The sequence below is a fragment of the Trachurus japonicus genome, chromosome 1 (assembly GCF_045865225.1).
Source record: "Trachurus japonicus isolate A0001 chromosome 1, Traja_1.0".
Lineage (NCBI taxonomy): Eukaryota > Metazoa > Chordata > Actinopteri > Carangiformes > Carangidae > Trachurus > Trachurus japonicus.
Genome location: NC_140907.1, coordinates 10,964,081 through 10,984,522, shown reverse-complemented (window position 1 = coordinate 10,984,522; position 20,442 = coordinate 10,964,081). Strand labels below are relative to the sequence as shown.

The following is a 20,442-nucleotide window of genomic DNA, read 5'->3' as shown; positions in this document are numbered from 1 at the left end:
GTTAGGGCAGGAACCAATCCCAGCTGACACGGGGCGAGGGCTCACACTATGGAGCATTATAGAGTCGCCAGTCAAACAGTGTGCATGTCTTTGTGTTTTGACTGTGGGAGAGAACGTTGGAGAACCTGAGGAGAACCCGCACAGGGAGAACAAGCACACTATAGGCTACTGTAGCACAGGGACCAAACACAGAACCTTGTTGCTGTGAGGTGACTAAAATATACTGTTCATATTATTAATTCCAGAAACCCAACATTCCCACCAGGTGGCAACACAGGCAAGGAAAAGGTGCATTAAAGAGGGAGAGACCTGGAGAGAGAGACAGAGAGAGAGAGCACAGGAGGAAGGGGCCGGTCCCACATGGTGAAGACAGTATCAGTAAATGGAGTAATACTTGTACTAGTTGTAACAACAGGTGCTGCACAGGATGACTGGGCAGAAGGCTGTTTACAGGACAGTTCTGCAAGGGAAAAATCTGAGATATGCATCAAAATGACTTTTACATTTGGAATTAAAGGTCTTAACAGATTCAACATGGAGGATGTTCTTACAAGAGGCCTGATAGGAAATGACTCTGCAGCCAGCAGATAGACAGGACACAGAGAACTCAGACAATGGGATAGAATATACAGTTAAATGAGATCAGACAGGATTATAGGCAGCTGTGTGTCACCTTACAGTCTGATCTGATAATGACAGGGAGTCGGTGAAGAGGAGCTAAACTACAAAGTTCTGTCTGCAGCATTCAACATTCAATGACTTTTAGCACCAGCAGCAAAATGTTATGAAAACTGTATAAATGTATAATTATGTGTGTTGTGTTGTTTAGTTTGCTTCAAACTGATGTGGATCTTGTGGTAGTAGCAAAAATGTTACTGAATTTATTATTTGATTTAGTTTGAGCTGCCATCAGCTGGATGCAAATTTGATGTAGTAGCAAAAAATCTCTAACTGAACAATGATCCGCTTTTTGTTTTTGTTTATATCTTAAAAGCAGATCTAGTGGTAGTGGTTTGCTAAGTTAGTTGTGTATTTTCTTCTTATTTTTATTCATTCTGGGACTTGAATGTGAATGACTTAGTGGATTTTGCTGTAATGCTTTTTGCTGTCTCTTGGATTGGATTTGATGTGGACCCTGAGAAGAATAGTTTTCATCTCAGTGAAGACTGTCTGAATGACACAAATGTGAACTGGGATTTCAGCTTCTGCCACAGAAAGACGTGACAGAATGTGAAAACAGCTGATCTCGGTGATGTCATGTAAGTGAGGGGATGATAACTCTTTCAGTGCTGAGGCAGAGTGTACAGGTGCATCTCAGTAAATTAGAATATCATGGAAAAGTCCATTTCCAGTAGTTCAGGTCAAACACCCCCAACCAAGTATTGAAATGGACATAACTTTTCAGAATTTCAGAAGAACATTTCTGTATTAAAAATGTTTTTTTTTAATTGGTTTTTTGTAATATTCAATTTTTTTTAAGATGCTGAATTTTAGGTCTTCATTAAATGTAAGCCATAATCATTAAAATTAAAATTAATTTAACATATAAATACATGGAATGTTTAATTCTGTGTGTATTGCAGTGGTTCCTAACCTTTTTTGGCTCGTGAGCCCAGTTTGACATCACAAATTTCAGTCAAGATGCGCCAGCTCAGATATTTTTATATGCTGCATTTTATTTGAACTCGATTTATATTTGAGAAAGTGAAAGTTTAGAATACAGTTGTTTAGGATTGTGTGTGGTGTTTAAAATCATAATTTTAAAAAGAATAATAATTAGTTAAAAACATATTTTTATCAGTAATCTTTTTAATCAATTACTAGACATTTCAGGCGACCCCATTTGAACTCCAGGCGACCCCATGTGGGGTCCCGACCCCAAGGTTGAAAAACACCAGTGTAATGGATCTATATAATGTATTAGTTTCACTTTTTGAATTGAATTACTGACATAAATAAACTTTTCCATGATGTTCTAATTTATTGAGATGCCCCTGTATTGCAGAATGCATACAGTATGTGTGTGTGTGTTTGCACATGTCCCGTGGCTTCACAGTACCACTCCTGTCCCTACTGTGTGTGTGTGTGTGCAGTGAGCAGGCCCGTCTGAGACAGCTGGTGGTGGAGGAGGACACCGAGGCCTGGCAGCTGAGCCCAGACTTCTCTGGCCTGGAGAGAGTTGGAGGAGTGGACCTCTCCTTCATCAAAGGAGACGACATCAATGCCTGCGCCCAGCTTGTGGTGCTCAGCTACCCAGACCTGGAGGTGAGCCGTCCCCTCGCTGCACCCACAGCTCACACATGAACTCAGAGCATCGGCATCCACACCCCAAAGAGTAGACACTCCCACTGGACAGGAAAAGTCAAAAGAATTAAAATACTAACAGCAGACCTGTTCGTGTAGCAGGTACACATTTTTACATCACAGTCTGCTACGCTTTAACCAAGGGCATTGGGGGGGTTAAGATCTCTGTGTCCATACAAGTCAGCGTATATGTGTCCTAATGCGGGGAAAAGTTTCAGGATTTTTATACTTTTGGGAAAACAATGAATTGTTTTTTGTTTATTTATGCTTAAATCATATGTGTATATAATGTTGTTTGATGTGTTTACTTGATTTTTCTTTATATTTTAAGTATATTTTTTGGCTTTTTTGCCTTCATTTGATAGCACACAGTGAGATAGACAGGAAAGTGGGAGGCAGAGAGAGGGGGAATGACATGCAGGAAAGGGCTGCCTGACACGGGATTCAAACCGGGGACGCCTGCGTTGAGGACCGTAGCCTCTACATGGGGCGGCCGCTTTAACCACTGTGCCACGCACCGCCCCTACTTGATTTTTCAAGTTAAAAAAAAGAAAGGAAAAGAAAGAAGACCAAAATAAACTCACTAAATTAAAGCAGAAGTAAGCGATCCGGTCGTTTTGGCTAATGCTGCGTTCCAGGCAGGCTTTTGAAACCGTAAATTACAGCTTCAAGTCACAACTTATGACTTTGTAGCGTTTCAGGCAACCCACTCGTGTTTTTCCGACCTGTTTTACCGGTCAAAGTCACTATAACGGCCACTCGTAACTTCTGACCCGTGAACTCGTACCAGATCAAACTGGTACGACTTCACAGGTCGGAAAAACACGAGTTACGGGCTGCCTTGAACGCACCATAACGTCTTGTCAGCCGATGGAGTTAGCAGCCCCCGCCCTCGACCCTACGTCACCACATTCACACGCATCCCTTGGCTGCACACACAGCCCTTCATGCCGTTCTCTCTCCTCATTGGATAAAACTTGTAGGATACGAGAAAAGTTTTCTCCTCGGCTCAGAGCAGAGCAGAGTGACTGACAGAACCGTGTTTCGGACTAAACACTCTATGTAAGTGATTGCTGTCGGAAGATATAACTATTTAAGACTTATATAAACACAAAAATATCGCTTACTTCTGCTTTAACACTATAAGTGCCAGAATTCCAAACCTACTAGAACGGCCATAAGCGGTCAAAATGACCGTTTGATTCAAAACCTTGTCATCTCTCACAAAAAATACTAAGTTGAAAAGTTAATTAATTTATTGTGTTGTGATATCTTTTTTTTAACATAACACCAACACATATATTTCAAAAAGGTAATAACGTAAACTAATTCACATTACAACAAAGAACAAACTCTGTCGCCTGGAACAAACTGACAACGATATGATCAGAAACTCTTTCAAGTCTGCGGACTGTCTGTGAAGACTGACGGGAGTGACGCAGACTTGATCCTCTGCTTCAGAGAGGGACAGCCTTGCACTGTCGGACCTGGTCTCTGCTCCGTGCTCCGTGTCCGTAACCCGGACACGTGTCCGTAACCCGGTCGGGACCGGACGGACTGGAGCACACAACGTGAAAATGCTCTGACATGAAGCGCTATAGCGTGCGCAACGGAGACAGAGCCAGGTCCGACCATAGACATGGGTCCGACAGCACAGTGAGGAGAGCATGTGATATGAGGAAGATGAAGATGAGCCAGAAATATCGACCAGTCGACTTTACAGCCCTATACAGGACAGAATCTATCAGTGGGACATTATGCAGCTCAGCTGGTGATCAGGACAGGACAGCGGAGCTCACCTGGTGCGTCATGCAGCCGTCATATTTCTCTTCTCTTTATTTGCAGCCATTGTCTGAAGTCACTCCAATGTTGATAAATACAATCACTCGAGACCGGCACTTGACATAAACAATGGTAGGCTAGTTGCCGAGCAACCAAAATTGTAACATTAATCGCGGGGAAATCCGTGCGGTCAGAATGACCGCGTATGGCCGAAATAGGTAAAAGTGACCATATTTTCTTTGCCTTTTGTGTGATTTATTTAAAAAACATTTTGAACTAGAAAAAACATTTCCAAGAATGGAAATGGTGTGAATGCTGGAAGCAATGCTGAATGAGCTGAAGAAATTGTTGAAAGAAAGAAAGAAAGAAAGATTGAAACAAGAGAGAAAAAAGAAAAGGACAGAAAGAAAGAAAGAAAGAAAGAATCAAACAAACAAAGAAGTAAAAAGACAGAAATGGAGTGAAAGAAAGAAAGAAAGAAAGAAATGGAGTAAAAACAAAGGAAGAGAAAAGGAGAAGAAAGAAAGAAAGAATCAAACAAAGAAGTAAAAAGACAGAAATGGAGTGAAAGAAAGAAAGAAAGAAAGAAAGAAAGAAATGGAGTAAAAACAAAGGAAGAGAAAAGGAATAGAAAGAAAGAAACAATCAAACAAACAAAGAAGTAAAAAGACAGAAATGGAGTGAAAGAAAGAAAGAAAGAAAGAAAGAAAGAAATGGAGTAAAAACAAAGGAAGAGAAAAGGAGTAGAAAGAAAGAAAGAAAGAATCAAACAAACAAAGAAGTAAAAAGACAGAAATGGAGTGAAAGAAAGAAAGAAAGAAAGAAATGGAGTAAAAACAAAGGAAGAGAAAAGGAATAGAAAGAAAGAAAGAAACAATCAAACAAACAAAGAAGTAAAAAGACAGAAATGGAGTGAAAGAAAGAAAGAAAGAAAGAAAGAAAGAAAGAAAGAAAGAAAGAAGAAAAAGAGAGAGGGGGATGATAGATAGAAAGAGGTAGATGGATGGATGGATGGATGGATGGATGGATAGAGAGGGAAGGATATAAAAAGTTAAGTAAAATACAAATGAAGGAGTAGAAGAAAGAAAGAAAGAAAGAAAGAAAAAAAGAAAGAAAGAAAGAAAGAAAGAAAAAAAGGAGACAGAGGGGTTAAAAAATAGGGAGGGGTATAGATAGATAGATAGATAGATAGATAGATAGATAGATAGATAGATACCGTATTTCCTCTAATAGTAGCCGGTATCTATTTAATATCCGGGTCTATGGCCGGGGGCGTGGTTTACACGAACAAATAAAGGCCGGCCCCAAATACAGGCCGGGTCAATGGGAAAAAAACAAACAAACAGAAAAAACCTGAATTTCAGTCACTGTGGATGCACTGGTCTCAGGCGGCCAAACACGGATGCAGTAACCCACAAGTGCCAGCAGATGGCAGTAGCTAGATCTGAAGTGCCACATGAACCCACGCTTCAAGGAAACAGTCACTGACAACTCGACCGAAGAGAGCTTTAGCAGCATGGCGTGTCACTACCCGATTTGCGACGCTACCCGATCTGTGACAAAACTGGTCACTTGTGCTCCAGCGTTTATTAGCCTAATCCTGTCCAGCTGATCGCTGCTGTTGCGGTACCTGCTACAGTAATGTGTAAAAAAATATAATTAATTGTAGGCAGAATGAAAACTGAGCACGGTAACTGTCAAATTTGAGCACCAGCATGAAACAGAGGAAGAAATAATAGCCTCTCTCAAATATAAGCCGGTCTCCAATACAGGCCGGTTCCCCTGGGCAGCTAAAGTAAATAAAGGCCTCGGCCTCTATTAGAGGAAATACGGTAGATAGATAGATAGATAGATAGATAGATAGATAGATAGATAGATAGATAGATAGATAGATAGATAGATAGATAGATAGATAGGACACATGTTAAAAGCTGCATCCTATGTCCTAGGCTCCACCTGTAATTGTACTACTATTAATAGAATTGGAAAGACTAAACGTCTGAACTTAAATTCATGAGAAAAATATAAATTGTTGGAGATGTTTACATCAAAAGTATAAAATAATTGAGAGCCTGATGAATTTGAGCTGAAAACCTGTGTGTGTGTGTGTGTGTGTGAGTCTGACGGTCTCTCTGTCTGCGTGTACATGTGCAGAAAGTAAAACTGTTAAGCGCCACAGAACTCCTCTCTCCCTAATGATCTGATTGATTGGCAGCCTGCCCTCAGAAGTTACCATGGCGACTAACATGCTTACATTTTACTGTGTGGAACAGTGTTGTGTTTGTGTGTTTGTCTGTTTGTGTATGTGTGTGTGTGTGTGACTGTGTGTGAGCGTCTGTGTGTGTCTGTCTGTGTGAGTGTGATGCCTGTGTTTGTGCGTGGACATCCTCTGTCAGTCTGGTTTATCATGTGTGTGTGTGGGGCTGTGTTTAAAAACATCTTAACGAGCAGCCAGGCTGCACCTGACCTGTTCTATTTATAGACTTTGATAACGAGCTGGCCGCTACAGCTGGACCAACTGCACACAGAGCAGAGCAGAGCAGAGAGATTTGAGCTCTGAGCAGCTTCCCAAAACAGCCCATAAAAAGAGAACCGTACCTCTTATTAGAATGTGGTCCTCCTGACCATCTGGGCAAGCAGACCTTCCTGAGCACATTGATGTGCATTAAATGTTTGTAGGGCAAAAACTTTTCTCAGGGTCGCAAGGTAGAAAAGGGGGGCATTTCTGCTTTTCTAAAAAAATCAGCTCCTACTTTTATATTGAAGTGGATGAGCCACTGGAGTGGGTCTAGCTGGACAATTAGGCTCACTGAGACAATTCTGTAAGTCTGTCTGCTGTTTTGAGCACATTAAATGAGACACGACAAGTGTGGCTACAAACCGGTGAGGAAATCATGTGTCTAGAGTTTAATTTGTGGCCGTGCTGGCAATTTATCCAGAAAAAATCCTGAATGTTTTTTCGATCCCTCTCACTCTAACGATGATGTCACTCACTCTGACCCAACCCCATACACACTCATTGAAAAGTGTGAAATTTGTCAGAAATCCTCATGTGCTTTTAAAGGATTTATCTCAAAAACGGTGCAAGCTATGAAAAAGTTGTAAATACAGGATGAATACATTAGAAGTTTGTCTACAGCTCAGAATTTGAATGAAGTCTCTAGCTGAAAGTATGTGGACGCTTTAAAGGCTGAAAGAAGTAAGAAGATTTGAAGAGTTTCAAGACTGTTCCAATGCATTCTCTATGGGGAAAAAAAAATCAGAAATAGTTGAATATTGCAAAAAGTATGAATAGTTGAAAAGAGAAAAGACATAGCACACCTGTCCCGAAAAGGCTGAACATTTTGATATTTGAATTGTTGAAATAGCACAAAGTATGAAGGACTAGTTACATGACAAAGAAAGGCAGAAAATGGCCGAACCGAATAACAATAGTGTGAATGCTTCCAGCATTCACACTAATTAAAATACAGACACTTTTAGGAAAAGTCAGGTACCAGCAGGATTGTATGTTTTTTTTCAACAAAGTTATTGCACATATAAATATCAAAACGGTCAAAATGACCGCCATGGCCGTTCTAGTGTTAAACTACTTTGACATCAACCATTCTGATCAAGACAAGTTCTCTTCCCATGGCAGATGACGGCTGGTAATATTAAGAAAAAAAGATATAGACATGCAGTGTAACTCTCATCTACAGTAACAACAATGTTGAGACAGTTCCTCCAACCATAGTATGTCAAAAACTTAAGAAACAAACTCATCTAAACAAAATGGACACTTGTTATTGATTAGTTTTTGTAAAACTATCCTCCATAATCACTAAACCTGTGCCACCTTTGACAAGCGCAATGGATTTTTAATATTCTTCACCAATAAAGTGGTGGATGTCTGAACGAGATTGCATTTTCAACCTAAGCGCGACACACCACCTAAGTGGACGTGTCAAGTGCAGAGAGCAGTGTTGATCCACAGTGAAGCTGTGCTTTAATCTACAGCGCAGCTCCAGTTCAAGTCTTGTTAAAGCGGCTGTTGTTATAGTGACCTTGGCAGTCAAGATTTTCATTTCATTAACCTTCCGGCGCGGGCTTTCACCAGCTCTCCTCCGTCCTGCTGTGTATCTTTGCATTACCAAGCCGCTGGCACATTCCAGTTTGTCTAATTGATGACATATAAGTCAGCGCACGTTGTTGATGCACGGAGCCAACAGCACTGATGAAATGCTGACCAACAGTGTGGCACCTCAGGCCGTTTATGACGCACAGCAGCACCGCTAACATGACACGCATAGCAGTGTGGCGGCCGACGCTGACGTTAAACAGGAATAAGGCAAAAGTTTACATTTAAATAAGCCAAGGTCAAATAGAAAGACGTCATCTTTGAAACTGTCAATTGGAAGAAAAAATATCTTTTCATTATAAAATCACATTTTCTACACAGGAGACAACATTTTACCACAGCTATTTAGCAGAGGGGGATGAAGGTCACTGCTGTTAGATATACAACAAAGACATAAAATATCCCTGAAACATCATGTACCTGAAAGAGAGCTGACATTTCTGATAACTGAGCAGATTCAGAAGACATTCACAGGTCAAGACTCTGTGGGCTTGTCGTGACCACTTATGCATGTTTCATTTGTAGCCACTGCTCCAAGCCTCCACAAAAGATGTTTTTGTCTAATGTTACATCATCTGAGGCTGCGGCGCATGCTCTGGCTCTGAGCACAAAAAGATTTTTTTAAGCCGCTCAGAAAGTAGTTCAGCAACTTGAGCACCGCTGCTCTCCTGAACCGTGTTAATGCTCAGTGGGACACTGGAGCGAGAAGGTCATCAAGGAGACATGGTTACCCGTGACACCGCTGCACCAAAATAGACAGAGATAAGAGCTCAGGGGTACAGATATGCATGAAGCCTGTCAATATGTAACTCTGAAACTTCTCCCAGCTCTTAGTCGACATGAGGGTGAGTAGATAATGAGTGAAATTTGAATTTTGGGTGAACTATCCCTTTAAAGTGTCAGTAAGACCCATCATATTCACATTTAGAAAAGCTGTCCGTTCTGTTTAGTCTTACAAAATACAAAAGATTTACAAAAAAAAATACAAAACATTTACAGCAATTGTACAAACTTTTACAAAATACATAGTGGCAGACAGGGCAGTTGCTAGGAAATCTGGGCCCCCTGAAAGAAAACTAAAGTGGGCCCCTGCCCCCTGACTTTTCATTGCCACTATTTTCCTGGACTATGTATCCATTACCATTTTTTTATTTACTTAGTTTTAAGATAAGATAAGATGAGCCTTTATTGTTTCCTAGAGTAGAGAAATTTGTCATGGGAAATCAAGAGATGAAAAAATACAGATCCAGACAATTAAAAGACATTTGCCACCACACACATTAAAAAAAAAAGGTAACACTTTACTTGACGGGTGGTCGTGGGTGCATAGCACATTCATAAGACCATAAGGTGTTTGTAATGCATTCATGACGACTTCATAAGGCATGACTCAGCATTCATACATCGGGTTACATTGATATTGCATAACGAACTGGGATTTTTTTTCAAAATAAAATTCCCCTAATTGCGCCTGGAAATACAAGAACAATGCCCCTATTCAGCATTCTATTGCAATGGTTCATGAAGGCTTCATGAAACAGTTACGAATGCACATGTGTGTTACCCAGATGTTTCATCAAAGTCCTAGCTCTGTGGCACCTGGAAATAGGCCTACTGGGACAAAATACAAACTTGGCTGCTGGGGGTTTTTGTGGGCCCTACTGGGCTGTGGGCCCCTAGAATTATCATTTGCCTATCGTCCCTATGCAACAGCCCTGGTGGCAGACACTAACCCGAAGAGATATCGTCAAAACATCAGATATTACACATCAAAGTGTAACACATTGTTGAGTGTTTTCCAGTCCCAGTATTAATACTGAATAATGAATAAACAAGAAATAATACACATTTTAAACACCAGTATATTGTTGATGGGAACTTACAGTAATGACTTGAAACAATAATGACTTCAGAGCCTGAACCTAATCCTCAGTTGTGACTTGCAAAACAACTGTTGCCTCCTTAACAAATAGTAGCATAGACACTTTGATTGCACTTATGACAATATTGGATTTAAACTACACAATAACAATATTACTGTTTTATCAAAAGAAAAACCAAAGCCCAAAACAATTTCTATCAGTGGAATTCAACTCTATCTTTGCTTATTGTTTGTTTAGACTCAAATATGAGTGTCAGGAGGTGTGTGTGGAGTGTGCAACCAACAGTGCACAACCACAAAAGATCCATAAGGCCAGTTATTATGGCATGGATTTAACTTTTTGAATATAATGTCTTCACAGTCACAACACCTCGACTACAACCCCACATAGGTGATGGTGGTATTTGCTCTGTTCTGTTTTCAGCCCGCTGACTGTAGCTGTAAAACCACAAGTACAGGAGATCATCTTAATACATTAACTTTGTCTGCTGCTCACATTATGTTCACAGCCTTTAATCAAGTAACAGATGTTTCATTTTTTGCCAGATGGGCGATGTAAGTGACCATCTTTCACAGCTTGCGTATGCGTCTGTGGTCTTGCCCTCACACACACACACACAGGGGTACACGCATTTGTCCAAAGCATGCAGGCCCCGGAGCCAAACACTGTCACTGTCTGTGGTCCGTCCACAGGCACTGATTTATCTGTTTTTATCATAGTCACATTTATGAAGGAAGTTTGCTCAGTTGTGGTTCACAAGGAGATGAGGAGGGATGTGTGATTGGAAGAGTGTCTACAGCCAATCATACTGCCCTCTGTCTGTGCCCCCCCCCACCCACCCCTCCACCAGGTGCTGTATGAGGACAGTCAGATGGTGACCCTGACTGCCCCCTACATAGCCGGCTTCTTGGCCTTCAGGGAAACCCCGTTCCTCCTGGAGGCTCTGCAGCGGCTTCAGAAGAAGGAGCCATCACTTCTCCCTCAGGTCAGCTTCTGCACACTCACATTCAACATTTTGGCAAATTGGCCCATTGCCATAATCCCTATAGTCATAGCAGTAGGTTCATTACCTTTAATTGTTGGTGCAAGCTATGTTTAGAACGGCAGGGCAGAGCCGCGAGCTGCTCAGAGCTACGCTACGGAGGCTAATGGGATTTCTTGGTTTACCTAACCTACCTAACTCATCAAATACACAATCCTACAACACCAAAACGCTCTGGTGGACAAGTTGTGACCTGCACATTCACCACGCTATGAGATAATAACGGAACGTTACAAGACAGAGTTGTTTTTTAGAGGTAAATTCATGCAAAATCACTGATGCGCGTTCCCATCGGGAGCAGTTTTTCGGCAAACAGACTCTGCATTTACCTCAAGAACAACTGTCTCGTAACGTTCCTTTATTATCTAATAGCGTGGTGAATGTGTTGATTTAAGTATGACTTGATTGAATTGATTGATTGATTGAGTACATTTAAAGTTCAGGTTTAGAGAAATATGCTTGTATGCTTTGTTTGCAAGAGTGAGATGAGATACCTGTAAGATGAAACCTGGCTACAGACCTGGCAACCCTGGTTGGCTACACGACATAGCAGCTCAGTAATGTCTCAACAGAACTTCATCAAAATTTGCACAAACATTCACCAGGACTCAAGGGTGAACTGATTAGATTTTGGGTATCAAAGGACAAGGGCTTTATGACCTCAAAAGACACAGTTTAGGCCTTGCTAATGTAATTTTCCACTCTACTGAAGACCCAATGCAGCAATTATGAGAATATTTCAAATGAAGGGTTGATATTTGATTGGATTTAGGATAAACAGGGATTTAACCTGAAACTAGTCTGACAACAGTGGTGGAGGCAGACGACTGTGAGCTGGTAATTGTAGTTTGTAAACTCTAACATATTCTGTGTATCTGCTAGCATGGTTTCATTTTCAACAAAGTTATTAATAACTGTGGTACTGCAGGAGAAGCCATAGACACTTCAGAGGTGATAAAAAGACTGACATCTGAGTCTCAGCTTGTATTGTGTCAGGGTCTGTTGTCAGATTTCGTTTGTGTCTCTCCGTCTGATTATTCTTATTTCTTGTGGGAACAAAACTTTTCCATGAAATACTGAAGTTTAGTTAAGCTAAGTAGTTCTTTTGGCATAGTTGACTGAGCGGAGCTGTCCATGGTACTGAAAAGGGGACTTAATCCTGGAATCATAGATTAAAATTTAATATTTTGTTATGTTGCAATCAAATGTATCTGTGATCAAGTAATGCAGGGATAAGGAAGGACAGTGTGATGTGGAAGTCCATATTTTTATTTTTATTGAAAGTTCATAATTATTTTATATTAGCAGGCTTGTAGTGCCACATTATGTAATAATGCCTCACTATGTAATAATGTAATACATTTTCACCTCATGACGTAATAACGCTGCATTTTGTAGTAAAATTCTTGAATGCAATATGTAATAAACTTTGCCGCATTTTATAATAAGTTGTTACTGCACCGACTTATTACATTTTTTTCATTAAAAAAGTGCAACACTTGCATTTTGTTATAATTCGGTGCATTATGTTACAACTTATTACAAAATGCGGAAAAGTTTATCACATATTGCGTTCAAGAATTTTATCACTAAATATGGCAGATTATTACAAAATGCGGTGTTATTACATCATCAGGTGAAAATGTATTACATTATTTATTACATAATGTGGCGCTACAAGGCTTGATAGTCTACACAGGACCGATGTAGCTGGAGCTCTTCTCAGGAACACATCTTTTACTCAGCCTTTATGACTGAAAATGAACTGTTAAATCTTTATCTTCATATTGTGCCTCAGATGTATTAATTCCATCTGTATTTGCTGTGTGCCCTGTGTGCAGGTGGTGTTTGTGGATGGGAACGGCCTCTTCCACTACAGAGGTGAGTCCAGCTGGTCTACACTCACCTGCTGATGAGTGGCGTCTGTGATTTATGGAAGAGCACGTAAAGTGACAGCCAACAAGGAAAGCACGGGTCGCACTAATTCCCTCTGTTTGATTAACGCGTGTTAAAACTACAATCCACATCTGTCTCGGGGAATTACTAGACCCATTTATTTCTGAGCAAATGAAAGTATAACTACAGAGGGGACCAGAGGGCTGAGTGAGTGCAACAGTGAAGTGAAGTCTGAGAGCACGTTCAGAGTAATGCACTGTCAGGTTGTACTTGTTTCAGAGGATTTTTGCTGTGAGCTCTCATTGAGAAATCAAATTAAGACTCCATGCAAATCTATAACGTGGAGAACAGGAGAGGGAAGACAAGGCCTAGTGATGTGCATGTTATTTTAACAAACATTTTTGAAAATGACAGCACCATAATGACATTTACAGTAATTAAATCAATTTGATGAGCAAGAGCTCAGTTAGGAATTAATTAAGAATTGAAGGTGAGCCCATCGAGCTGTGTAGGTCAGTTGGATGAGTTTTGACTGCTGTATCAGATGGGATGAACGGCACTCACATGTGTTTTATATCATTGTTGACTTTTTGTTGCTGTTTGGGCTCTGCAGAGTTCGGCCTGGCCTGTCATCTGGGAGTACAGTCTGGGCTGCCGTGTGTGGGCGTGGCCAAGAACCTGCTGCAGGTGCAGGGGGTGTGCAAGAGTGAGGAGCACCAATCACAGGTGAGATGGTCACAGCCTCACCAGACAACAACCACGGTGGAGTGATTGTGTTTTCATGTTGTCCGTCTGTCACACCCCTGCCTCAGGTATGGGTAGCGTAAGACTTTTTGACCCAGGTCGACATGAAATGGATGGCAAGACACGCTGAAGTTTAACAAAGTTTATTCACCCAAGTGATTTAAGGTGAACAATGACAGAAGAGACCAACACATTCTGCAAATATCAACATAAGTAATGAAAATAAAACACATCGAATGTATCAATTGGAATAAAGAATTAGAATTAACAAACTAACCACTGATCAAATGGTTATGTCAAAATGAGCAAATTAACCTTACAGTCATGACTTAATAAACAAACTTTACCTCCTCGGAGACTGTAGTAGGCCTACTCCAGAGTACATCGATGGACAGGCAGCATAGAGGGGACCAAGTCTCAGCTCACCCCCTTTCATACACTTGGGGGGAATGGAGGGAGTCACAAACCACCTTTGTCAGGAAATCATTGTTGCACAAACATGATAACAGTGTGACTGAAAGAGGAACTATGCAAGTCTGGTTGCTTTTCTGCTGTTTTGCTAACCCTCCTCCTGGCCATGTGCATTTGTTTACAACAAAGCCAGTGAGAAATCAATCAGTATAAGGTGGATAACATTATATATCATATACAATGTTACGATGTGTATGTTTGTGTAGTTTAATCTGTCATAAACAAGAGATTACAGGTGACGGGGCACATTTGTGTCGCAGTGCCGCAGAGATGGGAGCTCGATCTTGCAAAGTTGTTTTTCAGTCAAGAGACACAATTAATGACACGCACATTGAAGGCAGAGAACCTCCATCCTCCCTGTAACAAGTTAAGCCACTTATTAAACCATCACAATTACTCCAAAGCTGTTTAATTAAGGTAAAAATGTAGCATAGTTAAGCTACAAATCCTGCTTAGTTCCTCTTTAAGACCCTATAAAGTCCATTTAAAGTTCATATAATCTAAATATCTTAAGTAATGTCTCTTGTACCTCCTTCACAAAAGCAGTTGTCCACAGACATCAGATTTTGCTGGTCAAAAGGTCAATGTCACTGTGACCTTACTCTGACTAGAAACAGTCATGTGCTGTAGTTTGTTACTCCTAAACTGTGTCTCGATTCAAAACATGAATTCAGTTGAATACTTCAATGAGTACACTGTCATGTAGTATACTACTTCTGTAGTGCGTCAATTTCGACAGTTAGTGTTGTCTCAAATCGAATACTCTTGTTGTGCACTTACTGGAACGATTGCAATGGTTGCCAACATCTTCTTCTTTTTTGGATCCCTATTGTCGACCGTCACACATCTACCAGCTGATTTTGCTTGTAATTTAGATTAGCAGTACTCTTACTTTCTTGTTTTTGCTTGTGTGGGCCACCTGTTTAATGTGAGGTGAGATTACACCGCTGCCTCTTACTGGCAGAAGACATTGGCCTGCCGGTACGTGATTTACATTTATTATATTCCGCTACATAGCCAAGATGGCGATCATTGGGGGTGGGAAGTGTCCATTATTCCATCAGTGCACCATCCAGGTACTTAAAGTACACTGCATTTTGACATACTTGTCAGTGTGAACGAACAAACTTACATACTCAGAATAGTATATTAAGTGTAAGTATACAAGCATTCAAATTGAGACACAGTCTGGTGTCTTACAGAACACAAACAAAGAGCCTGAGAAGCTGCAGTGCTGCATAGTGATACTTTAAGATGTGAACAAATGCCTTTGCTGTAAAAGAGCTGATGACCCTGACCAGAGCATCATTAAGTTTTAAAGTGTAATCACTTTTCCTCTTGTGTTTATTGGTGACTTTTTTCATGGAAAAACAAAGAAATGTCAGAGAGACGGGAGGTAGAGGACAGAATCCACAATTGCTCAATGTGTGTGTGTGTGTGTGTGTGTGTGTGTGTGTGTGTGTGTGTGTGTGTGTGTGTGTGTGTGTGTGTGTGTGTGTGTGTGTGTGTGTTGTGTGTGTGTGTGTGTGTGTGTGTGTGTGTGTGTGTGTGTGTGTGTGTGTGTGTGTGTGGCACCGCACGGTTGTGTGTACCACTGTTTTGACAGTGTGATTTTTATTGCGAGCCAAAGCCTCCTGTGTAGCTAATGCTAATGTGACTTTTTGAATACAAATCAAGCTGGAACAAATACCTGTTGGTCAAAGTGTACCTGTGGGACAACACAATCTTGATGTCATTAATATGCAAATGTTCACGCTGGTTCAGTCTGGAGCCTCAGTGACCTGTCGGGGAAGGAAAAAAAATCAAAAACAAGTGAAAGTTAAGTGGAATGCTGTCTGCAACAGAGGGAGAGACATACTGAATGTGTCCTCTTTTCAGAGGAGGGTTTATTTGAAAAGATAACCCCCAAACACACAAACAAATAGACAAAAAAGCTTCACAAAAAATATACATCCATCTTCTAATAAGAGCTGTATGTCAGCAGAGCTTCTCCATATGAAGCTCAGGAACATTTACTATACACACTGTTGGTAATGCATGTCATCCTCTAATGGGATCATTAGAGGGGGTGGGGGTGTGTATAGCAACCCAAAACGTAATAACGGCCAATAACATAATAAATATTGTATTAAAATGTTTGTGTCTGTAGCGTAATAACTTTTTGCCAATAATGTAATAAGATATAACAAATTAATAAGATATTACACTATTTAAAAAATATATTACATAATTGGTTGGTTATTAATACATTATTGGCATCGTATTAATAATAATAATAATAATAATTAATTAAAACTTTTGACATCATGATAACTGGATATAATAATGTAATAATATAGTACAGTATCACTATATGTTTTTTATTTTCCCGGTTGAAGATGTCACAGTTGTGAAACATTTGATGTTCTGTGTTGCCTGTGTCTCATCACCACTGAGAAGCAATTCAACTCCTACTGTACCATGCTGCTTCATGATAAATGCAATGTGCTTGGCTCTTTCTCGTTCGCAAATGGAGGACGTAAGCAATGCATAGTAGACTAGAGTATCAACAAGCTCGTTGTAACACATCGACATGTTTTATCCTGAAAATGAATAAAAATAAATTGATACATTATCGACACCAGTTATTACATTTTCAAAGGTGTTTTTAATACTTGGCCAATAACATAATAACGTTAAAGCAGAAGTAAGCGATCCGGTGGTTTTGGCTAACTTCCTGTCAGCCGATGGAGTTAGCAGTCCCCGCCCTCGTCCCTACGTCACCACATTCACGCGCATCCCTTGGCTGCACACACAGAGAGGACCGCCCCTTTATGCCGTTCTCTCTCCTCATTGGATAAAGGTTGTAGGATACAAGGAAAGTTTTCTCCTCGGCTTACAGCAGAGCAGAGTGACTGACAGACCCGTGTTTCAGACCAAACACTCTATATAAGTGATTGCTGTCGGAAGATATAACTATTTAAGACTTAACACAAACATTCAGCTTACTTCTGCTTTAATGGCCTAGTATTAAAAAAAGTTATTATGTCATTAGCCATATTCACAGTGTCGCCATCTTTGCTATCCGTCATCACTCAGGGTGGGAAGACACATAACAAGTGTTGAGCTATTTAACGTTTCCGGTGTTCACCACAACATCTGATATCGGCTAAAAATACAAGCTTGTTAGCATCTTCCAGGCTTGAATAACGTGAAATGAATCTTGGGTGTGCGTCGACTATCCACAGTTTTACTGCTTTCCTAACTTATATTACATTAGCAAGGGTGTCAATCAAATCAACATTGACGTTACTGTTACCGTTAGCAGTTGCAGCTAACGCCGGCTAACGCAATTCAAATCACCCACCCCGAGGGATGACGGAAGAAAAGATGGCGATGCTGTGAATATGGTCAATTGACTCAAGCATTTTTATTACATTATTGGCAAATTATTACGTTATTGGCTTTATAACATTTAAAATGGTCAAAATTATTACATCATTGGCTGTTGTTACATTTTGGGTTGCTACAGGGCGTAATGTGAAGGAAGTAGGGATGTCACGATTACTTGTTTTCACAATTAATTGTGGTATTAAACTCCACAATTAATTGATCGTAAAGATTCCTAAATACCGTTAACTTTCACAGAAATTTGATGTTGGAACCTTATTGGCAGATATGCGCAAAAATAAAGGTAAATGCACAGATACTGGTCCAGTTATCTAAGGTAACATTGAATTGGTAGGAATTTAAATCTTAGCGTGTCATTTTTAATAAAAACAAAAAGCAAAACAAAACAAAAAACGATTAAAATAAACGCAAATATTTGGTATAGATGACAATTTAGGACCTGAATATTTCAAACGCTTCCCCTGGGGATTAAGAATTGGTCATATATTAATAGATACTTGAAATATTTTGTGTAAACAATGAGTAATGTAGTTATAGTTTGACTACATTTGATTTTACACATTCATAGTGTTGTGAAATTAATTAGTACATAATAATCGTGATAATCGTAACACCGTGATTATTTCTCTGACAATAATCGTACCAAGAAAATGTATAATCGTGACATCCCTAGAAGGAAGCCTCCATGTACTGCACATGGCTGATGCAGGCCAGGTCCTCCTTAAAGGTGTACAGAAATGGCCGTTTGTCCCGTTTGTCGCGCCGAGTTGTCACGAGCTGCAACACGAGTTTACCTGAGTAATGAAAATGAATTTGATTGGTCGTTATCGAGCGGGCGGGATATTCAAAGTTTGGGGCGAGCCCGAGCTCCGTGTGTGTGTGCGTGTCTCAGACGTTTGAATGACGGATTACGGATCCAATATCAGTGGCTAGTGAATCGTGTACAGGCTGACGTATAATCCGTGCGCCTGCATTATCCAATACGAAAAAAAAAAACTACACTAAAATAGACACTTTCATCACGGATTTACTCAAAAATAGAATTTTGCACAAAGTTTGGCCTACATCGTCTGATAGATGAGTTATTACACTAATTTTATGACCCAGAGTGGGCTCAAATTCAATTTTCTTTTCTGTACACCTTTAAAAGGACAGTTTTTATGTGACAGTGATAATAATTGAACTTAAGTGCTTTTCATTATGCAGATTCTTTGTAGACGATGTAGCTCAGCAGTGGAGCCGGTGATGGACGTCTCCTCTAATGCTGATGACAAGAGCTTCTCCAAAGGGAACCAGAGTGGAGGCTCTAGCAATCAGCTGATCCACTGCTAACTCAATTAGCAGGCCGTAGCCCGTCTGTTTATAACCTCAACAGTCTTCACGTCGCTGTGTAACATGCTAATTCAATTCTCTGTAGGAGTGTATCCATCTCCCTCAATTACTGTTTGTGGTTTCGGCGTCAGAAAATTGTTTCTGCTTGGGGAAGATCTGATCTCTTTGTTCACACCACACACAGTCAACGTCTGAGAGCACGCCCACACACACAGACACACACACACAGCTACTGTACTGATGCATCCAGGACCAAAATCTTCTAGTGGCTAGGACATGTTCAATTTACTGTAGGTATCAGTAGCATCAGCATTACACGCCCATGCCGCATCTTTGGATCAGTGGCCCAGCATGAAATTTAAGAGCACCCCCCTCCCATCCACGTTGATGTAATTGTCACCCTCTGGGGCTCCGTCTCATCTGTCAGCAGACGCGCAAAGTATGGCGGCGCCTCGGGGTCGGCTCCATCGTCGGGGTGGGAAATTAGTTTTGAAGTTATCTGTGGAAACACAAGCCATATCAGGCTCCCCACCAAATTTCTTGAAAATTTGCCGTTTTAGAAATAAGATTAACCTGAACCAGATCCGAATGTCGACCGCCGACAAGCGATGTGCCGTCACGCTCAATTAAATGTCATTGAACGCACCAGAAAACATTTCCAACTGGCTGACAGTTTTTAATAAACCAATAAACTATCTGAGAAGTGTCTCGGAAAAGTTTCAGAGTCGACTTTCTCACTGTTGCAGTAATTAAATGTGTGAGCCTCAAGAGTATAGGAGTGTGTATTTTCAATAAAAAAAAAAGTATTGTGTGGTTCTATTGTACAAATAGACATAATTTGTAGCTGGAGGCCTTGTTATTTCCGAAATTCTCCTTTATCCACCAAGTTAGAGACAACACATTCATCTTCACAGAGAGTGGAAGAGCTTCTTAAAGGAATAACTCAGCATTTGGAGTGATATACCTCTTCTTTGTTTGTTTGAGAGTGAGATGAAAAGATCGATATTAATCCAGACCTGGAGTCAGGAGCTGATAAGTGGTGAACAGCGACTTTCAGTGACATCCCCCAGCATGTTAGGAATCAATCGATCAATCAAACTTTGTTTGTAGAGCACTTAAAAGCAACCCTAAGTGCTTTACATGATAAACTGGAATATTCCCTTTCAGAATTTTTGTGAGTGCCACGGGGGCCGCTCAAACCCATGACCTTAAGGTCAAGACAGAGCTAATCAGACAGACACATGGTGATCTTTCTCTGAGCACTGATATTGAGAAGCTGTCGACCTGTGTGTGTGTACGTCTGTAACTGTAACCACATACTGTACAGTAGTGTTACATATTTCCCAGTTCATAGCTGTACAGGTCAGTGCCTTGGAGCGTTGCCCCATGACATTAAATAATAAACAAAAAGGACATTTATGCACATAGACATACACGCATTTTCCCATACACGTGCATTCACACACAGAAAAACACTG

At 40.5% G+C, this 20,442-nt stretch overlaps 1 protein-coding gene across 1 annotated transcript in view; it reads left to right on the top strand.

Annotated features, from left to right (window-relative positions):
- The window catches only part of LOC146991406 (endonuclease V-like), a 92,394-nt gene that overhangs the window by 1,277 nt on the left and 70,675 nt on the right, over positions 1-20,442 (top strand). The window contains exons 2-5 of the mRNA XM_085769201.1: positions 2,094-2,265; positions 10,940-11,074; positions 12,973-13,012; positions 13,641-13,753. Coding sequence (XP_085625327.1) covers positions 2,094-2,265; positions 10,940-11,074; positions 12,973-13,012; positions 13,641-13,753 — 460 coding nt within the window. The remainder of the gene's footprint in view (positions 1-2,093; positions 2,266-10,939; positions 11,075-12,972; positions 13,013-13,640; positions 13,754-20,442) is intronic.